At 41.5% G+C, this 22,658-nt stretch overlaps 1 protein-coding gene across 7 annotated transcripts; it reads left to right on the forward strand.

The window, feature by feature from the left end:
* Positions 1 to 3,945: 3,945 nt before the first annotated feature.
* Positions 3,946 to 21,518, forward strand: rd3 (retinal degeneration 3, GUCY2D regulator). 7 transcript variants are annotated; one of them, XM_073050901.1, is made up of 5 exons: positions 3,947 to 4,276; positions 7,824 to 8,255; positions 11,950 to 12,035; positions 17,691 to 18,008; positions 21,165 to 21,518. In XM_073050901.1, the coding sequence occupies exons 4-5, from the start codon at positions 17,713 to 17,715 to the stop codon at positions 21,454 to 21,456; spliced, it is 588 nt and encodes a 195-aa protein (XP_072907002.1). In that variant the 5' UTR covers positions 3,947 to 4,276; positions 7,824 to 8,255; positions 11,950 to 12,035; positions 17,691 to 17,712; the 3' UTR covers positions 21,457 to 21,518. The 7 variants fall into 7 exon arrangements, with proteins under 7 accessions (XP_072907004.1, XP_072907005.1, XP_072907002.1 ...); XM_073050899.1 differs by lacking the exon at positions 7,824 to 8,255 and adding an exon at positions 10,872 to 10,953; XM_073050903.1 differs by lacking the exon at positions 7,824 to 8,255 and having other exon boundaries at positions 3,946 to 4,276; positions 11,950 to 12,045.
* Positions 21,519 to 22,658: the final 1,140 nt, after the last annotated feature.

Below are 22,658 nucleotides of genomic sequence, written 5' to 3' on the forward strand. Positions count from 1 at the left end.
CTGTCTGTCTTAACACAAGCCTGATCACAGGACAACTTACAGTGAGCATTTAACCCACTAACCAATATGTATTTAGACCATGGGAGGAAACCCATGCACTCACAGGAAGAACGTACAAACTTCTTAGGTGCAGTGCCAGAATTGAACTCTGAACTCTGATGCATGGACAGTAATAGTGTCGCTCGAAGTTGGTATTGTACACGTGAATGATATTCAGGCAGGTGAACATCAGGAGAAGGAAGGGAAAATGGGGACTGAGCTGAAAGGGGAGTTTTGTTTTCCTTTATTTTTATTTCACACATGGTACATGGTGTGTGTGTGTGTCCAATCCGTATTTAATGATCACAAGTAACTGCAGAGAGTTCTAGAAACAGCTCAGCACATCACAGGAACCGGCCTCCTCTTTATGGACTCTGTCTTTAGTTCTTGCTGCCTTAGTAAAGCAGGCAGCACATTCAAAATCCACATCCACTCTGGACATTCTCCCTTCTCCCCTCTCCGGTCGGGGAGAAGATACAAAAAGAACATACCCCCAGGCTCAAGGACAGCTTCTATCCCACTGTTATCTGACTCTTGAATGGACCTCTTGTACAATAAGATGGAGTCCTAGCCTCACAATCTACCTCTTTGATCGGCCTGTGTCATTTACCTGCACTGCCACTTTCTCAATGGCATTTTCACTTTATTCTGCATTGTTATTGTTTTACCTTATTCCAGTTCTGTGTAATAATCTGTATAAACAGTACGCAAGACAGGCTTTTCTCTGTATTTTGATGCATGTGACAATAATAAATCAATATCAAATATGTTCTACATAATTTTGAATGTGCACCACTACTGTGAAATCCAGCTTCCTGAGTAGTGAGTGACAGTTGAAATATTTGCATTTGAATGTTGTAACACATAAAGCTGAAAGGTCTGAGTCTCTGTGACCAGATTTACGGTCCCAGCTGCAATGGAAAATCTGCTTTACTTGGATTTTTATTGTAAACTGTATTTGTATGTCTCTCTTCCCCCACATTTTCATTCAGGAAAGACAACTGGATTTGTGCATTTTTTTTTCAATAGTCTCTTGGGATAAGTATGCCAGGATAAGATTTACTTTCAGTTCACTGATCAAACCAGTTGATGCATCAGCATAAATAGGCTGCAACAGCTGAATACTCGGTGACTAATTGATGCACTCTTTCCCCAGACAGATGGAGAGAGGCTCATGTAGGGCAGAAACATCAGCACAGACCATTTAGGTTAAATTACCCGTTTCTACCATCTTAAACCTCGATGCTTTAAGGTGAGCACATTATTCAATACATAACAGGCCACAAAGATTGAGAAATGTTTTTGAAAGACATCCAATAGAGCAAATGCTGACCTGAACAACCCAATGAAAGAATGCTTGAGTGCTGAAATGTCTGAGTTTATCTGTGTAAATGATGAGGTTACACTTGAAATAGTATTGCATGATTATTTAATATACCAATTAGCTTATCAGTTCAAATATTTTAACACTTCTTACACATGATAATGAATCAAAGTGGGCTGAAGAACCTGCTTCAGTTTATCCTACATAATATACCACTGAGCCCATGCTAGTCTCCTTCACTCTCTCTCAGTACATTTGACGTTAACAGAATAGAGATGAAGAGGAATCCCTTTAGCCAGAGAATCGTGAATACTTTGACACAGATGGCTCATTGCGTACGCTGTATTTAAAGCAGAGGTTGATATGCTTTTGATTAGTTAAGGCGTTTACGGTGAGAAGGCAGGAGTGGACAGACAGCTCCTTTTTCTGAAAGGGGAAATGCCTAATAAGAGGGGCCATGATTTTAAGTGATTGGAGGAAAGCACAGGGGGATGTCAGAGGCAAGTTTTTACACTGGGAATGGTGGTAGAGGGAGATACACTAAGGAGTTTCAGGAGACTTTGAAAGAAGAATGGAAGGCTATATGGAGGGAAAGGTTAAATTGATCTTACAGTAGGTTAACATCAACATTGTACTGTTCCATACTCGCTTTTAATGGGATTGAGAGGGAATATAAATCAGCCATAATTGAATGACTGAGCAGATTTGATGGGCCAAATGGCCTAATTCTTCTCCTACATCTTATGGTCTTATATTAAGAAAGATGTCAGTTCATGGATAAAAGGAAAACGGAGAATATTTGAATAAACTAAAGGTCTGATGTAAACAAAGAATTTTAGAGTTATTGAATTTGGAAACCCGGCCTGAAGATTGAAAGGAACAGGTTTGCAGGAGGAGTTATTTGTACACATGATTGGAGACTATAGCATTGTCCTTTGGAGCTTATGGAATGCCTCAGGCAGGGAGGCAGAGTAAAGCTGATCAAACCATAGTGAGAGCAAAGTGGTTGCTGGCATTGTTATAAAAGAGAATAATTCTATCTTCTTGGGTAGATAAGGGATGGAAATCAGAAAGCAAGATTCAGCCTCAAAGGCAACCAGGAAATTAAAGATCTAACTGGCCAAAAATTTTGCTTCATTCAAATGTTGATGTTAGGGGGCAGCAGTAACTTTTCAATCAGTGGAGGAATATGGCTGCTTACATACAGTTGTTGATCTCAAACCATTACCCAGCAGATATTGGGGAAAAGACTGAGGATAAATCCGGGTCTGACCTCTGGGGAGAGGAGTAAATAGACTTGATGGTCAGTAGTCATGAAACAAATCAGAAGACTGTGCAACTAGGAATTTACGAAGGGGAAATGTTTGCACTGTAATACTTTTTGGTTTAATCATGATTTCCATGATTTAACTAATGGTGTCTTAACTTTTGCCATGTCTTAACTAATGGTAACAGTTTTTCTAACCAATGGCCATCTCACCATAAATGTATACATTCAGTTGCCACTTGGTTATGTACAGGTGGCAACAAAGTGACCACTGATTTAATTTCTATACGTCTGTGGCCTTCTGCTGCTCTATTCCATCTGCTTCAAGGTTGGACGCATTGTGCGTTCAGAGATGTTCTTCTGCACACCACTGTTGTAACGTGGTTATTTGAGTTATGGTCCCCTTCCTGTCAGCTTGAACCAGTCTGACCATTCTCCTCTGACCTCTCTCTTTAACAAAGCATTTTTTGCCCACAGAACTGCTCACTGGATTTTTTTTTTCTTTTTTACACCATTCTCTGTAAACGGTAGAGACAGTTGTGTGTGAAAATCCCAGGAGATCAGCAGTTTCTGAGAAACTCAAACCACCCAGACTGGCACCAATGATCAATCCATGGTTCACGTCGCTGAGATGACATTTCTTCCCCATTCTGATGTTTGGTCTGAACAGCAACTGAACCTCTTGACCATGATCTGCATGCTTTTATGCACTGAGTTGCTGCCACATGATTGGCTGAGGAGATATTTGCACAAGGAACAGGTCGACAGGTGTATCTAATAAAGTGGCCATGAGCAGATATTCAAAAAAGAGTTTTGACATAATATGTAGCATTTGAAACTGTCTTTGATGCAATTGTAGAAAATATCTTCTTTTTGTTCCAAAAGTAACAACACCTGAAGGAATCTTGAGGAATGCAAGTTCTTTTTAAAAGTCGGGAAATGCAATGAAAAGGACTATAGAAAGCAAAATTGCCAGTTACTAGAACAGGTAAGATTAAAGAAATCCTCTTGTGGTTATTAAAGAAGATTATTCCAATCTCTGTAATTTATCAAACAACTGTTTTCCATGTTTCACAAATTAGATATACAATAATCCGGCTAAAACAGAAGGAAGCTCTTGAAACAGGAATCCAATCGGATCATGAAATCGATTCAAAAACATGCTCGGTCTGGGCAGCAATTAATGCTATTTGCTTAATGAGCCCTGTCTCATTCTTGTGCTTCTGAAAGGATCCGGCGATGATTGATTGCCCGCTTGTGACAGTGCGCATCAATCCCCATCGCACCATGCCTGCAACCTCAGCCTACGCTTTGCTGCCCAGGGTTGCACTCAATCTGATCGCTAGACAAAGCTTATTGTGGAAATCGGCTTAGACCATCTCCATAGCAACAGCATATCATCAGAGGAGAGTGAAGGCTTCACCAGTGAACCATTTTTAGGAAGGTAAAACGGAGGTAACAGGTTCCGGGAAGCAGCCTTGCTCGGGCTACGATTCCCCAGCTGTTCCTCCACCTTTGATCGCCCGGTCACCGAAAAATAAAGTTGGTGCATGAGATTGGGATTTTTGTCTCTCACTTTACTGGCGTTTCAGCACACTTTACAGACGCGAGGATCCCTGAAAGAGGAGATTCTGCCTTTGACAAGAGTAAGTGATGTAGTTATCAGTAACATTTTTGTTTTTTGAATTAATCAACTCTGTAAAAAAGTACGTCCCTTAACATGAGAACAAGCATTCAGATACTGTACCTTACAATCCGATTTTACTCCTGTTGTGCTGGGTTCTGTTCCAAACTGAGATCTATCTACTAGTGATAATCCGGAGTGAAATGGAACAAAATTATGTACATGCGGTAGAAATCGTTACAACACAATATCTTCCGTCCATAAACAGGATCTTTAATAACAATAGTTGAACTCACACACATGATTATTGAGTAAAAGCTAAGTAGCTAAGTGGCATTGTTAATTGAACCGGATATAGTATATTTCATTGTTATTTATTATATCTGGAATGATGCAGGTACTATCAATACTCTGGGCAGCAAGCAGTATTTTTACAAGACAAGGTCCCTGCATATTAAAAAAACAAAACTGATGAAATAAAATCCTCAGAGGTAATAACAAAACCCAGCATACTTACTGACCTAATAATATGAGCTCCTCTAATTGTACTTGTTTTTGAGATGCAATGGAAAATACATTTTGATAAATGACCGTTAACCAGATGCTATTGCAATTTGGAATCTAATTTCACACTCATTCATTTTTATTTGTACCTCAGATAGCACCTAAGACTTCTGCAAAAGTGTCCCACCATGACCAGTCTGCGACTTGTCCAAAGAGAGTAAATATTTTCCTTTATCCCTGTCTCTGCAGTTCCTCACTTTGCCACTTTCTGACAAGTTGTTTTTAATCCTTTCTCTCTGATTTATACGGGAGGACTGATGTCATTCACTCCCTTTCTCTGATTATTTTTTAGTATTTGGACTCTAGGGTTAGCACTTGTTCACTACAGCTCCTGGTTTGAGATATTCCTCAGAAAATTTATAGAATATTCCACAGTCCCTGAACTCACTGAGTTGTGAGTGATTCTTGCTGTGACCTTGCCTCTTTGTGAGCTTTACCACACTCCACTGAAGATGGAGCAGATGAAAATTTGTCATGTTTTTGTACCCTCTACCACTTTTTTCCAGAACTTTTGACCTGCACTTTGCTCTCAGTGAAGCTTCAGGTAGAAAATAAATCTACAATTTACTCCTTCAAAATTCTCGGTTCTGCGGCGGAGGTTTCTTCCAAGTCACCAGAAGTCTTACTTACCTTAAAAATTGAAAGCCTCCACAGAAATGCATGTTTCTTAAACTCAGAGGGTCACCTCTGACTTATTGAGGGGCTTAGATCAGGGGACTGGTCACAGTCCTTTCTTCCCAGGGCTGGGGGGGGGGCATAGATTTAATGTGGGTAGGGAATAATTTAAAGGGAGTCTTGAGGAGCAAGTTTTTCCACACAGAGGGTGGTGGGTATGTGAAATAACCTATCAAAGGAAGTAGCAGAGGTGGGTACAATTACAAATTTAAAAGGCATTTGCACAGCTGCAAGAATAGGAAATGCTTCAAGGGATATGGCCAAGCACTGGCAAATAGTCTTGGACAAGCTGGTTTCTGCACCTGTGGTCTAAACCATATTTACTGCTCACTTGTCAATTTCAGAGAATTCTGACTCCCTACCCACATACGCTTCTTAATGTCACACTCAGCCTTTGTATCACCTACCCAAAGTTCTGACTGCTTCTGATCCATTACTCCTACAAAGAATTGTCTCAGTGAGATGATATTGAAAAGTGGGCGAGGGTAATGATCCTAACAAATGAATCAGATTCCCACAGCTGATTCATTGTTCCATATGTTGCATGTCAGCTCATTTCAGAGCAGTAATGTGGTGTTATTTAGATGGCTGGGCACCACTCACTGGAAAAAAATTAAAACTTGCACCTACTTCTTATAGGCACTGTCACTTGTTGTGTCAGTGCAATCCAAATTGTCCCCTCAAACCTTAGCTAAAATGGTAGCATAGTGCTTAGCACAACACTTTACAGTAGAAGCGAACTGGGTTCAATTCCCGCCGCTGCCTGTAAGGCGTTTGTACATTCTCCCCATGACCGCGTGGAATTCCTCCAGGAGCTCTCATCTCCTCCCACAGTTCAAAGACATACCGGCTGGTAGGTTAATGGTCATTGTAAATTGTCCTGTGATTAGGCAAGGGTTAAATCAGGGTCCTGATCAAGGGTCTCTGTCTGAAACTTTGACTCATTGTCGCTCTACATGGATGCTGCCTTTCCTGCTGTGTTTCTCTAGCATTTTGAATGTGTTGCTCTGGATTTCCATCGTCTTCAGAATCTCTTGTGCTAAGGAGATTGTACGTTCTCCACAAGACCACATGGGTTTCCTCCAAAGATAAACAGGTTTGGGTGTAATTGGGGTGGTTGTGCTCATTGTACAGCTTGTTACCATGCTGGATCTCTAAATAAGTAACTGAAAATAATTTATATATATTGAGGAACTGAAGGCGTTATCAAGTCACGATATTGGACTTGATCACCCTTCTTAAAAGGGTTGGTTTCAGAAAGGAATTACAGAGTTGCTCTTAGGTGTCTATTAAATCTCTTCCCTCTCACCTCAAACTAATGCCCTCTGCTTCTTGATTTCCAACCCTGGGGAAAAGACTGTGCACTATCTGTGCCCTCATCATTTTATACACCTTGTTAAGATCACCCTTCATTCTCCTACTCACCAATGGAAAAACAGCCTAACCTGTTCAACCTCTTTCTGCTTCGTAGCCTCTCGAATGCCAACAAATCCTTATAAATCTCCTTTGCACCCTTTCCAGCTTAATGGCATCCTTTATATAGCAGGGTAGCCAATATGGAACATAATATTTCAAATGTGGCCTCACCAGCATCCTGTTCAACTACAACATAACATCCCAATTTCTACACTCAGCACCCTGACTGATGAAGGCCAGCATAACAAAAGCCTCCTCAATATCCTGTCTGCCTGCAACACCACTTTCATAGAACCACGTACTTGTGCTCTTAAGTCCCTCTACTCCCAAGAGCAAAACCATTCACTGTTGAATTCCTACCTTTATTTTTCTTCCCAAAGTGCAACACCACACATTTATCTAAATTAAACTCCATTTTCCATTCCTTGACCCACTGAACCAACTGATCAAGATCCCTTTGCGAATCCTGATAACCATCTTCATTCTCAATGACACCACCTCCTTTGTTGTCACCTGCCAACTCACCAACCACACCTTGAACATTCTCATCCAAGTCATTAATGTAGATGACAAATAGCAATGGGGAACACTACTATTCTCTGGTTTTCAGTCTGTAAAATAACCTTCCTCCATCACCCTCTAATTCCTACCATCAAGCTAATTCCATATCCAATTAGTAGCTTTCCTTAGATCTCATGCAATCTAACTAGACATAAGAAATAGTGTAACAGCAGAATTAGGCCATTCAGCCCATCATATCTGATCCGCCAATGCATCACGGCTGATTTATTATCCCTCTCAACCCCATTGAGATGTCTTCTGGTAAGATGGCGACACACATGAAAGCGGCATCCCCTCAGGGGCCGATCAAAGGTGCTTTTCTCTTTGTAAAATGTGCTCTTTACGATCCAAAGACAATTCTACTCCAAGGACATCGGATACCGCAGGGCAACTCCATCAGTGAGCTGCTCGTTGATCGGAGTAGCTGGACTGGTGTCGGTGGCAGAGCTGGCCAAGGTGTTGAAGGGGTTGGCTGAGATGTCAAAGGAGCCGAGTGGGATATCGGAAGAGCCTGTCTGGATATCGAAGGAGCCCGCTGGTGCATCTGAGGAGCCTGTCTGGATATCGAAGGAGCCCGCTGGTGCACCTGAGGAGCCTATCGGGATATCGAAGGAGTCACTCAGGATATTGGTGTAGTCCACCATTGTGTTGGAGGAGCCGGTTTGGGTTCGGAGTAGTCCTGGCTGCCCGCTACACGGAAGCATCAGAGTTGGTGCAGTATAACCGCGGGAGATTGTCTCAGACCCTTTACTTGTGATCGCAAGACTCTGTTGGACAGTGAGAATGTAAGTTGCCACAGGCCTGTTACCCTCGTCTGGTGAGGGATGGTCGACATGGGAGTTGTGTAGCCTCAGTTGTAGTGAGAACTAGACATCAAGCCTTGGGCTTGTCTGATGCTGGTGACAAGGTTAGTGGCGTGGAAGTGCCACAGTGTGGTTGAGCTTGGCTGGGTCCTGGCCTCATCCAACTGTGCTGTCCTCCCATGTTTCTGGTGGAATGACACCGGAAATTTTTTCTGTGTAAAAAGAAACTTACCTCTGACATCCCTTCGTACCTACTTCCAAGCACCTTAAAACTATGCCCCGTCATGTTAGCTATTTCAGCCCTGGGAAAAGTCTTCTGGTTATCCACATGATTAATGCCTCTCATCATCTTGTACACTTCTATTAGGTCACCCCTCATCCTCTGTCACTCCAAGTTGAAAAGGCCAAGTTCCCTCAACCTATTTTCATAAGGCAATGCAGCCAACATCCTTGTAAATCTCCTCTGTACTCTCTCTATAGTGACAACATCCTTCCTCACCCTACAGGACTGCAGTAGTCCAAGTGGGGTCTAACTGAGATCTTATATAGCTTCAACATTACCTCACGGCTCTTGAACTCAATCCCATGGTGGATGAAGGCCTTCACACTATACTCCTTAACAACACTGTCAACCTGCGCAGCAGCTTTGAGCATCCGATGGACATGGACCCCAATATCTCACTGACACTCTACACTGCCAAGAGTCTTAACATTAATCTTATATTCTGTCTTCAAATTTGACCTATCAAAATGAACCATTTCAGACTTATCTGGGTTGAACTCCATCTGCCACTTCTCAGCCCAGTTCTGCATCCTATTGATGTCCTGCTGTAACCTCTGACAGTCCTCCAGACTATCCACAACACCCCCAACCTTTGTGTCATCAATAAACTTACTAACCCACCCTTCTTCCTCATCCAGGTCATTTATAAAAATCACAAAGAGGAGGGGTCCCAGAACAGATCCCTGCAGAACACTGCTGGTCACCGACCTCCATGTAGAATATGAACCATCAACAACCACTTCTGTGGTCAAGCCAATTCTGGAATCGCAAAGCAAGGTCTCCTTGGATCCCATGCCTCCCTACTTTCTGAATGAGCCTTGCATGGCGAACCTCATCAAATGCCTTACTGAAATCCATATACACTACATCCACTGCATTTTGTTACAGCCTCAAAGAATTCAATCAGGCTCATAATTGCCCTTGACAAAGCCATGTTGACTATCCCTAGTCAGAATATGTCTCTCCAAATGCTACACACATAATGGGAAAAGAAGTGGTCCCAACACCAAATCTGTAGAACACCAATAATCAATGACAGCCAACCAGGATTGTCTCCTGCCAGTCAGCCAATCTTCATGCTAGAATCTTTCTTGTAATACTAAGCAGTTTCATGTGTGACACCTTGTCAAAGCCATTTGAAATCCAAACAATCAGCATCCACTGACTCTGTCTATCAATACTGTTATTTCCTCAAAGAATTCTGGCAGATTTGTCAAGCAAGATTTCCACCTAAGGAAATTTAGGCCTAATTTGTCATATGCCTCCAAGAACCTCAAAATCTAGTCCTTAATTATAGACTCCAACATCTTTGCAACCACTGAGGTCAGGCCAACTGGCCTATAATTTCCTTTCTTCTGCCTCTCTCCTTTGTTAAAGGGTGGAGTGTATTTGCAATTTTCCAGTCCTCCGGAACCATTCCAGTGTCTGGTGATTCTAGAAAGATCATTACTCATGCTTCCACAGTCTCTTTAGCGACATCTTTCAGAATCCTGGGGTGTAGCCATCAGGTCTTCTTTCAGCCACAATTCAGCAAAGCCCACAGCATCATATCAGTCAATCTTTAACTGCACTACAAGATCAGCTACCGTGTTCTGTATACTGCGTGCTTTCATATGTACACTGTAACAGCTTCAGTCCTTTATTCAACACCCTTTTTGAATTCAGCCCCCTATTACACTTTAACTCGTTCCATTGATTGCAATTTTGCCTGATCATCTACCTGTCTTTCCTCAGAGTCTCACTGCACACTTCTAGATAGTTTAATTCCTCCGCATAGCATAGTGCTGCATGGCAGCCTGTCATGAGGAACCTTATCGAAGACCTTACTGAAGTCCATATAGACCACATACACCATCCTCATCACACCAACTTTCTTGGTACCTTTAAAATTCCCAATCAAATCTCCCAAGCACAAAGCAGCACTGACTAATTAACCTCTTTTTTTCAAACATTTGTATATAATTTCCCTCAGAAGCTCTTCTTGTAACTTACCTATCAGATGCTAGGCTTTCTGGTCGGTAGCTCGTATGTGTTTCCCTGCAGCTCTTCTTAAATAAAGGCACAGCATTAGTGGCCCTCTAGTCTTCTGGCACTTCGCCCTTCACTAATGATGATTCATATATCTCAGCCAATGCTCCCACAATTTCTTCTCAATCTTCTGAAAATGTTCTTGTACATACCTAATCAGGCCCTGGAGATTTATCTACCTTCATTCATTTAATACCATTCAGTATCTTCTCAACATTAAATCAGACTTTCTCCATGACATTCCCATTAACAATTTCATGGTCTGAAGTCTTCATGTCTTTCTCCAGGGTGAAAACAGATGAGAAATATTCACTGAGGACCTCGTCCATCTCCTCTCGCTCCACACAAAGATGTTCACTCTGGTCTTTGGTCAGTCAGTTCTCTCTCATACTAGCTTGGCAAATTTTAACCCCTCCATGGAAGGGTGATGCTCTTCCTTATCTAGATCTTTGCTCTCAATAGTCCTAGTGCTGAGTACACTGATACCAATTCTGAAATAGCAGTTACATTAAACATATGAATGCTTTTGTGCTAGTATTTGGACAAATAGATGCTGAGACAATTGGTGAGGAAGTGGCTACAAATGCAGTAATTATCCCAATGGATTAGCTTGGGTGATCAACAACATGGCCACTTTCTTCACTTCAGGACTGCTGGTGGTAAATATGTTTCCTGTGAGGATGTAGACTGTCATAGGCTCACAGTAGAGAGGCTCAGTGATTTAATGACATTGTTTTTATTGTTGCATTATTTGTTTTTTCTTCTCTGCACATTGGATGTTCAGTGACCTCTTTTTTAAAGGGTTCTTTTGGGTTTGCGGCTGCCTTTAGAGAGATGAATCTCAAGGTTGTATAATGTATGCATACTTTGATAATAAATGTACTTTAAACTGGGAATGAACAACTGGGAAAGGCATTAACAGACTACTGACACTAGTTAGCTGCAGAAATTGCTGCAATTAGAAAATGAGAGGTGATCACACAAACATGAAAATTTTTTTTGAATATTTCTCTTCACATAACTTGTGATTTTTAGGATGGTGTAAATAAATCATTTATTGTTTTTCAGTTTGATTTGGCTATATCATTGAGTATCTAATTATTCTGTAATAATATTTTATAAAAATTAGGAAACAAGATCATATCATTAATGAAGCAAAGCATCTCCTGGAGGCAAACGCTAATATTGGTGTTTTTTAAAGATTCCTGAGTTTAAAAGTTATGCTAAACAATAAATCCATTTTGAGGTTCTATTAACATTGATCAATAGAATTTAATTCAAAAATGAATGAAGATTTGAGAATAAGCGTCAGGGACTAACTTTATTTTGTAAGTCTTTTGTTTTCTTACACAATTCTGTGGAAAGCGGCCAGTGAGTGAGTGGGCCAGTGAAGGAGTGGAGATTTGAGGCTTTGACTCGAGAGGCTGAGGACGAGCTTCACTCCAAGTGAGGTAAGGCCGGGTAAGTTCCTTTCCAAGGAGAAAGTTTCAAAAGTTGAGGCAAGTATTGGGTAGGTCATGGCAGCTGAGATCGGCCCCGTGGTTTGTTCATCCTGCAGCATGTGGGAAATCAGGGATACTTCCAGTGTCCCTGACAACTATGTACACAGGAAGTGTGTCCAACTGCAGCTTCTGGCAGACCGCTTTGAGCATCTGGAGCTGCGATTGGATTCATACTGGAGCATCCGCGATGCTGAGAAAATCGTGAATAGCACGTTCAGTGAGTTGGCCACACCACAGGTAAAGGCTACACAGGCAGAAAGGGAAGGGGTGGCCATTAGACAGCGTAGCAGTAGGCAGGTAGTGCAGGAGTCCCCTGAGGTCATCTCCCTCCTAAACAGATATACTGTTTTGGATACTGTTGGGGGAGATGTCTCATCAGGGGAAGGCAGCAGCAGCCGAGTTCATTGCACCATGGGTGGCTCTGCGGCACAGGAGGGAAGGAAAAGGAGTGGGAGAGCTATAGTGATAGGGGATTCGATTGTAAGGGGAATAGATAGGTGTTTCTGCGGCTGCAAACAAGACTCCAGGATGGTATGTTGCCTCCCTGGTGCAAGGGTCAAGGATGTCTCTGAGCGGCTGCAGGACATTCTGGAATGGGAGGGTGAACAGCCAGTGGTCGTGGTGCACATAGGTACCAACGATATAGGTAAAAAACAGGATGAGGTCCTACAGGTGAATTTAGGGAGTTAGGAGATAAACTAAAAAGTAGGACCACAAAGGTAATAATCTCTGGAATACTACCAGTGCCACATGCTAGTCAGAGTAGAAATAGGAGGATATTTCAGATGAATATGTGGCTTGAAAAATTGTACAAGGGGGAGGGATTCAAATTTCTGGGGCATTGGAACCAGTTCTGGGGGAGGTGGGACTGGTATAAACAGGACGGTCTGCACCTGGGCTGGACTGGAACCAATGTCCTAGGGGGAGCGTTTGCTACTGCTGTTCAGGAGGCTTTAAACTAATGTGGCAGCGGGATGGGAACAAGTGCAGAGAGACAGAGGGGTGTAAAATGAGGGTAGAAGCAAAAAGTAGTAAGGTGAAAAGTAAAAGTGGCAGGCAGGCAAATCCAGGGCAAAAAGCAAAAAGAGCCACTTTTCAACATAATTGTATAAGGGCTAAGAGTGTTGTAAAAACAAGCCTGAAGACTTTGTGTGTCAATGCGAGGAGCATTCATAACAAGGTGGATGAATTAAATGTGCAGATAGTTATTAATGAATATGATATAGTTGGGATCACAGAGACATGGCTCCAGGGTGACCAAGGATGGGAGCTCAACATCCAGGGATATTCAATATTCAGGAGGGATAGACAGGAAAGAAAAGGAGGTGGGGTAGCATTGCTGGTTAGAGAGGAGATTAACGCAATAGAAAGGAAGGACATTAGCCTGGAGGATGTGGAATCGATATGGGTAGAGCTGCATAACACTAAGGGGCAGAAAACGCTGGTGGAAGTTGTGTACAGGCCACCTAACAGTAGTAGTGAGGTTGGGGATGGCATTAAACAGGAAATTAGAAATGCGTGCAATAAAGGAACAGTAGTTATAATGGGTGACTTCAATCTACATATAGATTGGGTGAACCAAATTGGTAAGGCTGCTGAGGAAGAGGATTTCTTGGAATGTAAGCGGGATGGTTTTCTGAACCAACATGTCGAGGAACCAACTAGAGAGCAGGCCATTCTAGATTGGGTATTGAGCAATGAGGAAGGGTTAGTTAGCAATCTTGTCGTGCGAGGCCCCTTGGGTAAGAGTGACCATAATATGGTGGAATTCTTCATTAAGATGGAGAGTGACATAGTTAATTCAGAAACAAAGGTTCTGAACTTAAAGAAGGGTAACTTTGAAGGTATGAGACGTGAATTAGCTAAGATAGACTGGCAAATGATACTTAAAGGGTTGACGGTGGATATGCAATGGCAAGCACTTAAAGATCGCATGGATGAACTACAACAATTGTTCATCCCAGTTTGGCAAAAGAATAAACCAGGGAAGGTAGTGCACCCGTGGCTGACAAGGGAAATTAGGGATAGTATCAATTCCAAAGAAGAAACATATAAATTAGCAAAAAAAAGCGGCACACCTGAGGACTGGGAGAAATTCAGAGACCAGCAGAGGAGGACAAAGGGCTTAATTAGGAAAGGGGAAAAAGATTATGAGAGAAAGCTGGCAGGGAACATAAAAACTGACTGTAAAAGCTTTTATAGATACGTGAAAAGAAAAAGATTGGTCAAGACAAATGTAGGTCCTTTACAGTCAGAAACAGGTGAATTGATCATAGGGAACAAAGATATGGCAGACCAATTGAATAACTACTTTGGTTTTGTCTTCACTAAGGAGGACAAAAATAATCTTCCGGAAATAGTAAGGGACCGAGGGTCTAGTGAGATGGAGGAACTGAGGGAAATACATGTTAGTAGGGAAGTGGTGTTAGGTAAATTGAAGGGATTAAAGGCAGATAAATCCCCAGGGCCAGATGTTCTGCATCCCAGAGTGCTTAAGGAAGTAGCCCAAGAAATAGTGGATGCATTAGTGATAATTTTTCAAAACTCCTTAGATTCTGGATTAGTTCCTGAGGATTGGAGGGTGGATAATGTAACTTCACTTTTTAAAAAAAGGAGGGAGAGAGAAACTGGGGAATTATAGACCAGTTAGTCTGACTTTGGTGGTGGGGAAAATGCTAGAGTGGGTTATCAAAGATGTGATAACAGCACATTTGGAAAGAGGTGAAATTATCAGACAAAGTCAGCATGGATTTGTGAAAGGAAAATCATGTCTGACGAATCTTATAGAATTTTTTGAAGATGTAACTAGTAGAGTGGATAGGGGAGAACCAGTGGATGTGGTATATTTAGATTTTCAAAAGGCTTTTGACAAGGTCCCACACAGGAGATTAGTGTGCAAACTTAAAGCACACGGTATTGGGGGTATGGTATTGATGTGGATAGAGAATTGGTTGGCAGACAGGAAGCAAAGAGTGGGAGTATTCTTTTCAGAATGGCAGGCAGTGACTAGTGGGGTACCGCAAGGCTCAGTGCTGGGACCCCAGTTGTTTACAATATATATTAATGATTTAGACGAGGGAATTAAATGCAGCATCTCCAAGTTTGTGGATGACACGAAGCTGGGCGGCGGTGTTAGCTGTGAGGAGGATGCTAAGAGGATGCAGGGTGACTTGGATAGGTTAGGTGAGTGGGCAAATTCATGGCAGATGCAATTTAATGTGGATAAATGTGAGGTTATCCACTTTGGTTGCAAGAGTAGGAAAACAGATTATTATCTGAACGGTGGCCGATTAGGAAAAGGGGAGATGCAACAAGACCTGGGTGTCATTGTACACCAGTCATTGAAGGTGGGCATGCAGGTACAGAAGGCAGTGAAAAAGGCAAATGGTATGTTGGCATTCATAGCAAAAGGATTTGAGTACAGGAGCAGGGAGGTTCTACTGCAGTTGTACAAGGCCTTGGTGAGACCTCACCTAGAATATTGTGTGCAGTTTTGATCCCCTAATCTGAGGAAAGACATTCTTGCCATAGAGGGAGTACAGAGAAGGTTCACCAGATTGATTCCTGGGATAGCAGGACTTTCATATGAAGAAAGACTGGATCGACTAGGCTTAAACTCACTGGAATTTAGATGATTGAGGGGGGATCTTATTGAAACGTATAAAATTCTAAAGGGATTGGACAGGCTAGATGCAGGAAGATTGTTTCCGATGTTGGGGAAGTCCAGAACGAGGGGTCACAGTTTAAGGATAAAGGGGAAGCCTTTTAGGACCGAGATGAGGAAAAACTTCTTCACACAGAGAGTGGTGAATCTGTGGAATTCTCTGCCACAGGAAACAGTTGAGGCCGGTTCATTGGCTATACTTAAGAGGAAGTTAGATATGGCCCTTGTGGCTAAAGGGATCAGGGGGTATGGAGAGAAAGCAGGTACAGGGTTCTGGTTGGATGATCAGCCATGATCATACTGAACGGCGGTGCAGGCTTGAAGGGCCGAATGGCCTACTCCTGCACCTATTTTCTATGTTTCTGTGTTACATTTCTAAGATAGATAAGAGTATATTTTTTGAACTTTAAAAAAGGAAGTAAAGATTCCTGATCTCCTTAATAACCATTATTACTGAAATTCCTGTAACTAGGAGGATTGTCAAGGAATGTCTGTTTCTTGGAGAAATGGAGGTACCTTCATGAACTGCCATAGCCCCCAATGACAATGTGACTTCAGTCTCTGAGGCCGATGTGAGAGCATTCTTCATGAGAGTGAATCCAGGGAAAGCATCTGGCCCAGATGGGGTACCTGACTGAATAATGAAGACCTATTATGACCAACTGGCTAGAGTGTTCTATTCTATCTGGTCTCCTGGAGTAGATTGGGATCTGCTTTGTTGAGCAGCTCAGCTCCATCTGTAAAAAAAGTAATCTGCTGGTGGTCAACCATTTCAATTCCTATTCCAACATGTTGTTCAGTGGCCTCCTGTTTTGCCACGATGAAGCCACTAGGAGATTGGAGGAGCAACTCCTCGTATTCCCTCATAGTCTCCAACCTGGTGCCATAACATCAATTTCACCCATTTCTGGTTATTTCCTCCCCTCACCCTTCCCTCTCCTTCAATTCCCCACTCTTGCCTCTTACCTCATCTCCACACCTGCCTATCGCTCCCCCGGTGCTCCTCCTCCTTCCCTTTCTTCCGTGGCCCAATCTCCTCTCCTATCAGATTCTCCCTTCTTCAGCCCTTTACTTTTCCACCTATCACTTCCCAGCTTCTTACTTCATCCTCCTCCGCCCCCACCCACCTGGCTTCACCTATCATCTTAAAGATTGTGCTCCTTCCCCTCTCCCTACTGTTTTATTCTGGCATCTTCACCCCTTCCTTTCCAGTCCTGATGACTTACTTATTCATTTCCATTGATGCTTCCTGACCCACTGATTTCCTCCAGCATTTAACTTATTTAGAGATACAGCGTGAAATAGGCCTTTCTGGCTTTTTGAGCCACACTGCCCAGCAAATCCCGAGAGTGCAAATTTAACCCTAACTGCATCCCAGGACAATTGCCAATGACTAATTAACCTACCTGGTGTGCCTTTGGACTGTGGGAGGAACCTGGAGAAAACCCATGCATTCCACGGGGAGGACGTGCAGAGACTCCTTACAGAGGATGCTGGAATTGAGCTGCACACTCTGAAGTCCCAAGCTGAAATAGCATTGCGCTAACTGCTATGCTACCAGGGCACCTGTCAACTTTGCCTCCAACTTCCACCCTGCCCTTAAATTCACTTGGTCCATTTCTGATACCTCTATTTGTTTCTCCATCTGGTTGCTTTGGATTTCTAGCATCGACAGAACCTCTTGGGCTTAGGCACTTCCTACCTCCACCCATCCATTATTTCATCAAATAGCTTAAGGAAGAGGTGCTAGGAAATGCTATACATTTGTATAAGACTGCCTCCTCCAGCATTGCAATTGGTAGTTTAATTCCTTTTTAGAGAATCACTCAGCATTTGTTTATTATGATCACCCTCAGCGGTTAAGGAAGAATTATTAAAGCTCCTGTGACTTTAGGATGAAACTCATGCAGATCACTAAATCTTCTTTAATGTACTTTCAGAGAACAACATCACCAGTGAACAATGTCGATATCTTCATGGTTTAAATGGAATGAGCCCTATCACAGATTCCCGCAGAGGAACCCTACAGATATGGTCGTAGAGACCCTCATGATGGAGCTTAGCTGGCAAATAAAACAAGCTGAGAAGATGCAGAGAGAGCGAGAGGATGAGTATAGAAGAATAAAAACAGGTGTGGACTACAGCTGGCTGGTCAGCCATCCTCAACACAGCTATGATTTGACTCCTGGGGAGAGGCTAGAGTTTGAAGAAGCATGTTCCAAAATCCACCCTTCTTATTGTGGACCGGTGGTACTTAGGTAATGTTGCTACAGTGTGATATTAATCTGTTATACGATGGTCTTGTTCTTCCTTTGGATGAACTAAACTGATTAAGAAGCAGGCACAGTGGTACGGTGAACGGAGCCATCTTTTCGCAGTTCTAGTGACCAAAATTTAATCATAATTTTTGGTGCCCTCTCTGTCTTCATGTGCTCTCCATGACCACTACAGCTGAATAAACAATGTTTCTTTCAGGTTTCCAGGCTTCCTTCCACAGCCAAAGCTGTGCAGGTCAGCAGGTTATTGGTGATAATAAATGACCTTAAATGACTAAGTGAAGGGCAGAATGTGGCATCAGGGCAAGGGTGAATGGTAATGGGAATGTATGGAGAAGTGGCTTCAAGAGAAAAATTAGTGAGAGAACAGGATTGCTGTGTGTGATGGTTTGCTTTGTTGAAATTGTCTTCTTTTATAAGCTTCTTCAACCTTTGGCAACTTTTTTCTTTTCTGGTGACTCTTTGTCCACCTTTGGGCAGCATTCCACGTGCCCTGTAGCTGATTCCATCTTTCTGCTCTGCTGACTACTCTCCCTAATCTGCTGTTGATAACCTCCAGAGCTTATGTTCTTCCTTCTTCAGCCTGATGACAGTGTCATGGCAATGTATTGAACTCATAGTGGTGCAGTTTATAACGGAGCAAAAAAAGGTAGCGTTTGGATTCTCAGCTTAGTGTTGGAAAATAATCTGACGCCTGTATTTTTGGGGAGGTGGTGCGATGAGGACCGGGTGACTTTGTTGCTGGTAATGTGTATGGGGATGTGTACGAACATGTGGTGGGAGGGTGTCAAAGTGCAGGGCACACATTTTTGACAAGTGATGTTTGCTACTGTGGGGTGGTGGGCTGGCAAAACGCTATGAGAATAACAAGGTAAGTAGACAGTGGACCTGTCTGAGTTAAGCTTCGACAACTGCACAGTGACTCACTCCAGGATTCCCCTTTTAAGTCACAGAAAGGAAAACATTGCATTATGAAATTCTGCCTCTGCAAGAGATGCACTGATTTGTGCAAGGCATATATTTGTTATTGAATATTCTCTTTTCTCAAAATATATGTATATTATTCATTAAATGTACAGTGATCCAACAGAGCTTATTCATGTCACTATTCATAATAAGACAGATAATTTTGTTTACATAATTGAATCAAACTGACATGAATTGCCCTTTAACACATATTCCACAACAAAGCAGTGAGGCTTCTTTTCAATATGGGCTCCAACTCCTCAGTGTGTTAAAGCTCTTTAAACTATGGCCTCTCCTCACAGAACCTATACAGTGGCTGTGTCAAGCATCTGTATATAGCCCTGTACCTTGCAAAATTCAGTCATGGACGGCTCTTTGTATTGAAAGGACACTAAGTGCTGAGACAACCAAGGGTATCTTTAACTGAGTTGATATCTCTCCGTCTGTGGTTTGGGGTAACTGGGAGCAGCCTGTAGAACACAATGTTACACTGCTGCTTGGGACAGGCTTCGACAAGAACATTACATCTCTGGGCAAATTTGTTTCAGAATCTCTCACTGACTGATATAACGGTCTCATGGTCAAGCAAAGGAAGATTGGTGGTTTTAGGACTTTCTGTTATATCATTATAGTGAAGTGAGCAATGTTTCATTACATATTCACCATGGTAACAAGTAACATTTGCTACCGTCTGTCTACTCTTGGTATAAGTATAGACAGTCTTTCAACAATCCTATCATTGGAATCAGAACCAATTATTTTAACAATTAATTAAGTGAATACTTTATAAAAATGATTGGTGGATAATTTCATAGTGCTATTCATAGAGGTATTTTCTAAGGGCAGAATATTCAATTATACATAGCACTATAATTCAGAAATTTGATACATCTTTGTGCATTTTTATGTGACATCCTATGTAGCAGGGATTCATTCATACTTAAACCACCAATAACTGTAGTTATATCATAAAGTTCATTCAATTTTGCTTTTTTTTTTGTTCTGTCAATGACAAAAGATCCTCTATTCTGTATTGTGCTACGTCTCCAAAGTGCTGGTCACCGTTTAGTACTTTGATCCAACAGGTTATTAATTATTTATTCTTGCTTTTATTTTGTGAAAACAGATAATGAACACAGGTGAATTATTTGGCAACAGGAAGCTGATCATTATCTGTTAAATTATTTTAGGTTTATATGATTGCTTATACTTGTGCTATGCTTAATGTATAAATGTATGCAAATAAAATTGGAGCAGAATTAAGTCATTCACTCCTAGTTGCTGCTTTAGTAGAATTATGGCTGAATTTAACCCTCAGTGTCAATTTTCCACAGTAACCTACCTGATTCCCTTATTATCTAAAAAATCTCTGCCCTGATGACTGAACTTCTCCAATACTCTTGCAAGGATTCACACCCCTTTTGGTGAAGAAATCCTTTGAAGCCCTGTCCATAACAGCCAATCCCATATTTTGAGATGAAGAACCCTGGATCTAGACACTTGAGCCAGAAAAAAGAACACCTTTGCATTCATTCTGCCATACTCTGTTTAAACATTTGTTCGTTTCAAAGCCTGGTTCGACCACACCCAGAACACTGTGAGCTGTTCTAATGATATGCTTTGGGAATACTAGCTTGGGCATAGGCGTTTCTGGGAGTTGAGGCATGGGAGCTTGGGTGTGGTCATAGATTTTAAATTAAAAAGAGAGATTTCAGAAAGGAGGGCTATATATCCTTGAAATTAGAACGTTAATAGATTATTTAAATAAGATTTTCAAAATATTAAGAGATAGATATAAATAAAGCATTTCAGCCAGCTGGGAAAGCCGCCATTACCTAGAGATCAGAATCTGTTATCTCAGAAGTGAACTTAGGAAACAATTTTATTTGCAAGAAGTAGAAATTTGTAATTCCTTTCAATTGATGATTTTAATTCTAAGATTGCTTAACAAAATCTATTGAAGGCAGTGAAGGATATGGGGAAAACATGAATGGTTGTGTTAGGCATCCTCTCAATGAATGGTTGAACAGTGTCAAGAGCTGAATGGTCTTCTCCTTTTGTTCCATTGCAAATGTATGATCCCGAGGAGCTGCAGCAAGTATTAACTCTTTGACCTGTACTGTACTTTAGTTGAATGTATAGGTTAAATTAAGATATTCATTTGATGTGCAGGTTTCGGCAATTGATTGAGGAATATGAACCAGAGGTGCAGGAGGTGGTGCAGTTATTCCGATTCGTTCTTCAGGATACCATAGGGAGAATGAAGGAAGATCAAGAAACAAGGAACCTGACTAGGCAATGGAGCAAGAAGCGGACAGTGAGCATGATGACATTTAAATCTCGAGTAAGGATCTATCCCTTCAGCAGTAATATTAAGACAGTTTCAGAGGATGTGGAGCAAAGCTTCATATCAGCCAGACGAGTGTGGAGCATGCCAGAGTTCAAGACTATTAAAGACTTCTAATGGATTGTGCAGCCTAATTTATATGATTGTATAGAGTCAATAAAATATATTTAATCACTCAATTTAGGATTGACTTCTTTGAACTAGACATTCAGATGGTGTGGGCACAAATGGCAAACTCTGCGTTTATTACTCCTCTCCAGTTATTCTTGTCCTGCTAGTTCATTTCAGACAAGAATTAAAGTTAACTGCATCACTGTGAATCTGGAATCACACGGTGAGCAGACTGGGGAGAAACAGTAAATCTCATCCCCTCGAGTGGGGGTTCCCAAAGGATCCACAGACCCTTTGCTTCATGGTATTGGTCCATGGCATAAAAAAGGCTGGGAACCCCTAACCTAGAGAGACATTGGAGAATCCGTTGGGTTTTTATAACAGTCCAGTTGGGTTTTTATATCATGATCACTTTTACTGGTTATATTTATTAATTTCAAAATGTAATTAAATACTTGAATTTAAATTCTCCATCTGCCCTGATGGGAACTCCGTTTAAGCTAATATTTTAGATAATATTAAGGCCTTTGAATTGTCAGTCTTGTACACTGTGCTAATATACAATCAATCTTTTAGAAATGTACATCAAATTTGCACTTGCAGACTTGCAGATGAGGCTCTGAATTGCTTGTCTCAGGATGTAGTAAAATTGAAAGTGAAATTGGTTTCTGACAAAAGCATTGAACAAACAGCACTGATTTGGAAGTTTAATTTTCAATAATTTTCTATTGAATATAAATTCAAGTGCCTATGCACTCAGATATGAATTATTAATTAATGACAATGGAACAATTGTTTTGACATCTATGAAAAATAATCCAATGGTATTTTAGATGTTTTCCTACAAATAGGTTTGTATAGTGCATAGTCACTAATGAATTGTTGTTATTGATACTTTTGGAATGCATTTTGCAATGCATAATACAATGCATATAATTAAGTGATTTTCATTTAGAAATCAATCTTGTTTTCTCTGTCCACAAGTATAATGTTAACATTAAACCCTTCAAATAGTACAAGTTGGGAGCTAGGAATGGGGTAGGACTTACAGATTTATTGATTGTATGAACAATATACACTCAGGAGGTACCTATTAAAGTGGCCACTGAGTGCATGTTCATGGTCTTCTGCTGTTGTAGCCCATCCACTTCAAGGTTTGATGTGTTGTGCGATGAGAGATGCTGTTCTGCATGCCTCCCTTGTAATGC

The sequence above is a fragment of the Hemitrygon akajei genome, chromosome 7 (genome assembly GCF_048418815.1).
Source record: "Hemitrygon akajei chromosome 7, sHemAka1.3, whole genome shotgun sequence".
Classification (NCBI taxonomy): domain Eukaryota; kingdom Metazoa; phylum Chordata; class Chondrichthyes; order Myliobatiformes; family Dasyatidae; genus Hemitrygon; species Hemitrygon akajei.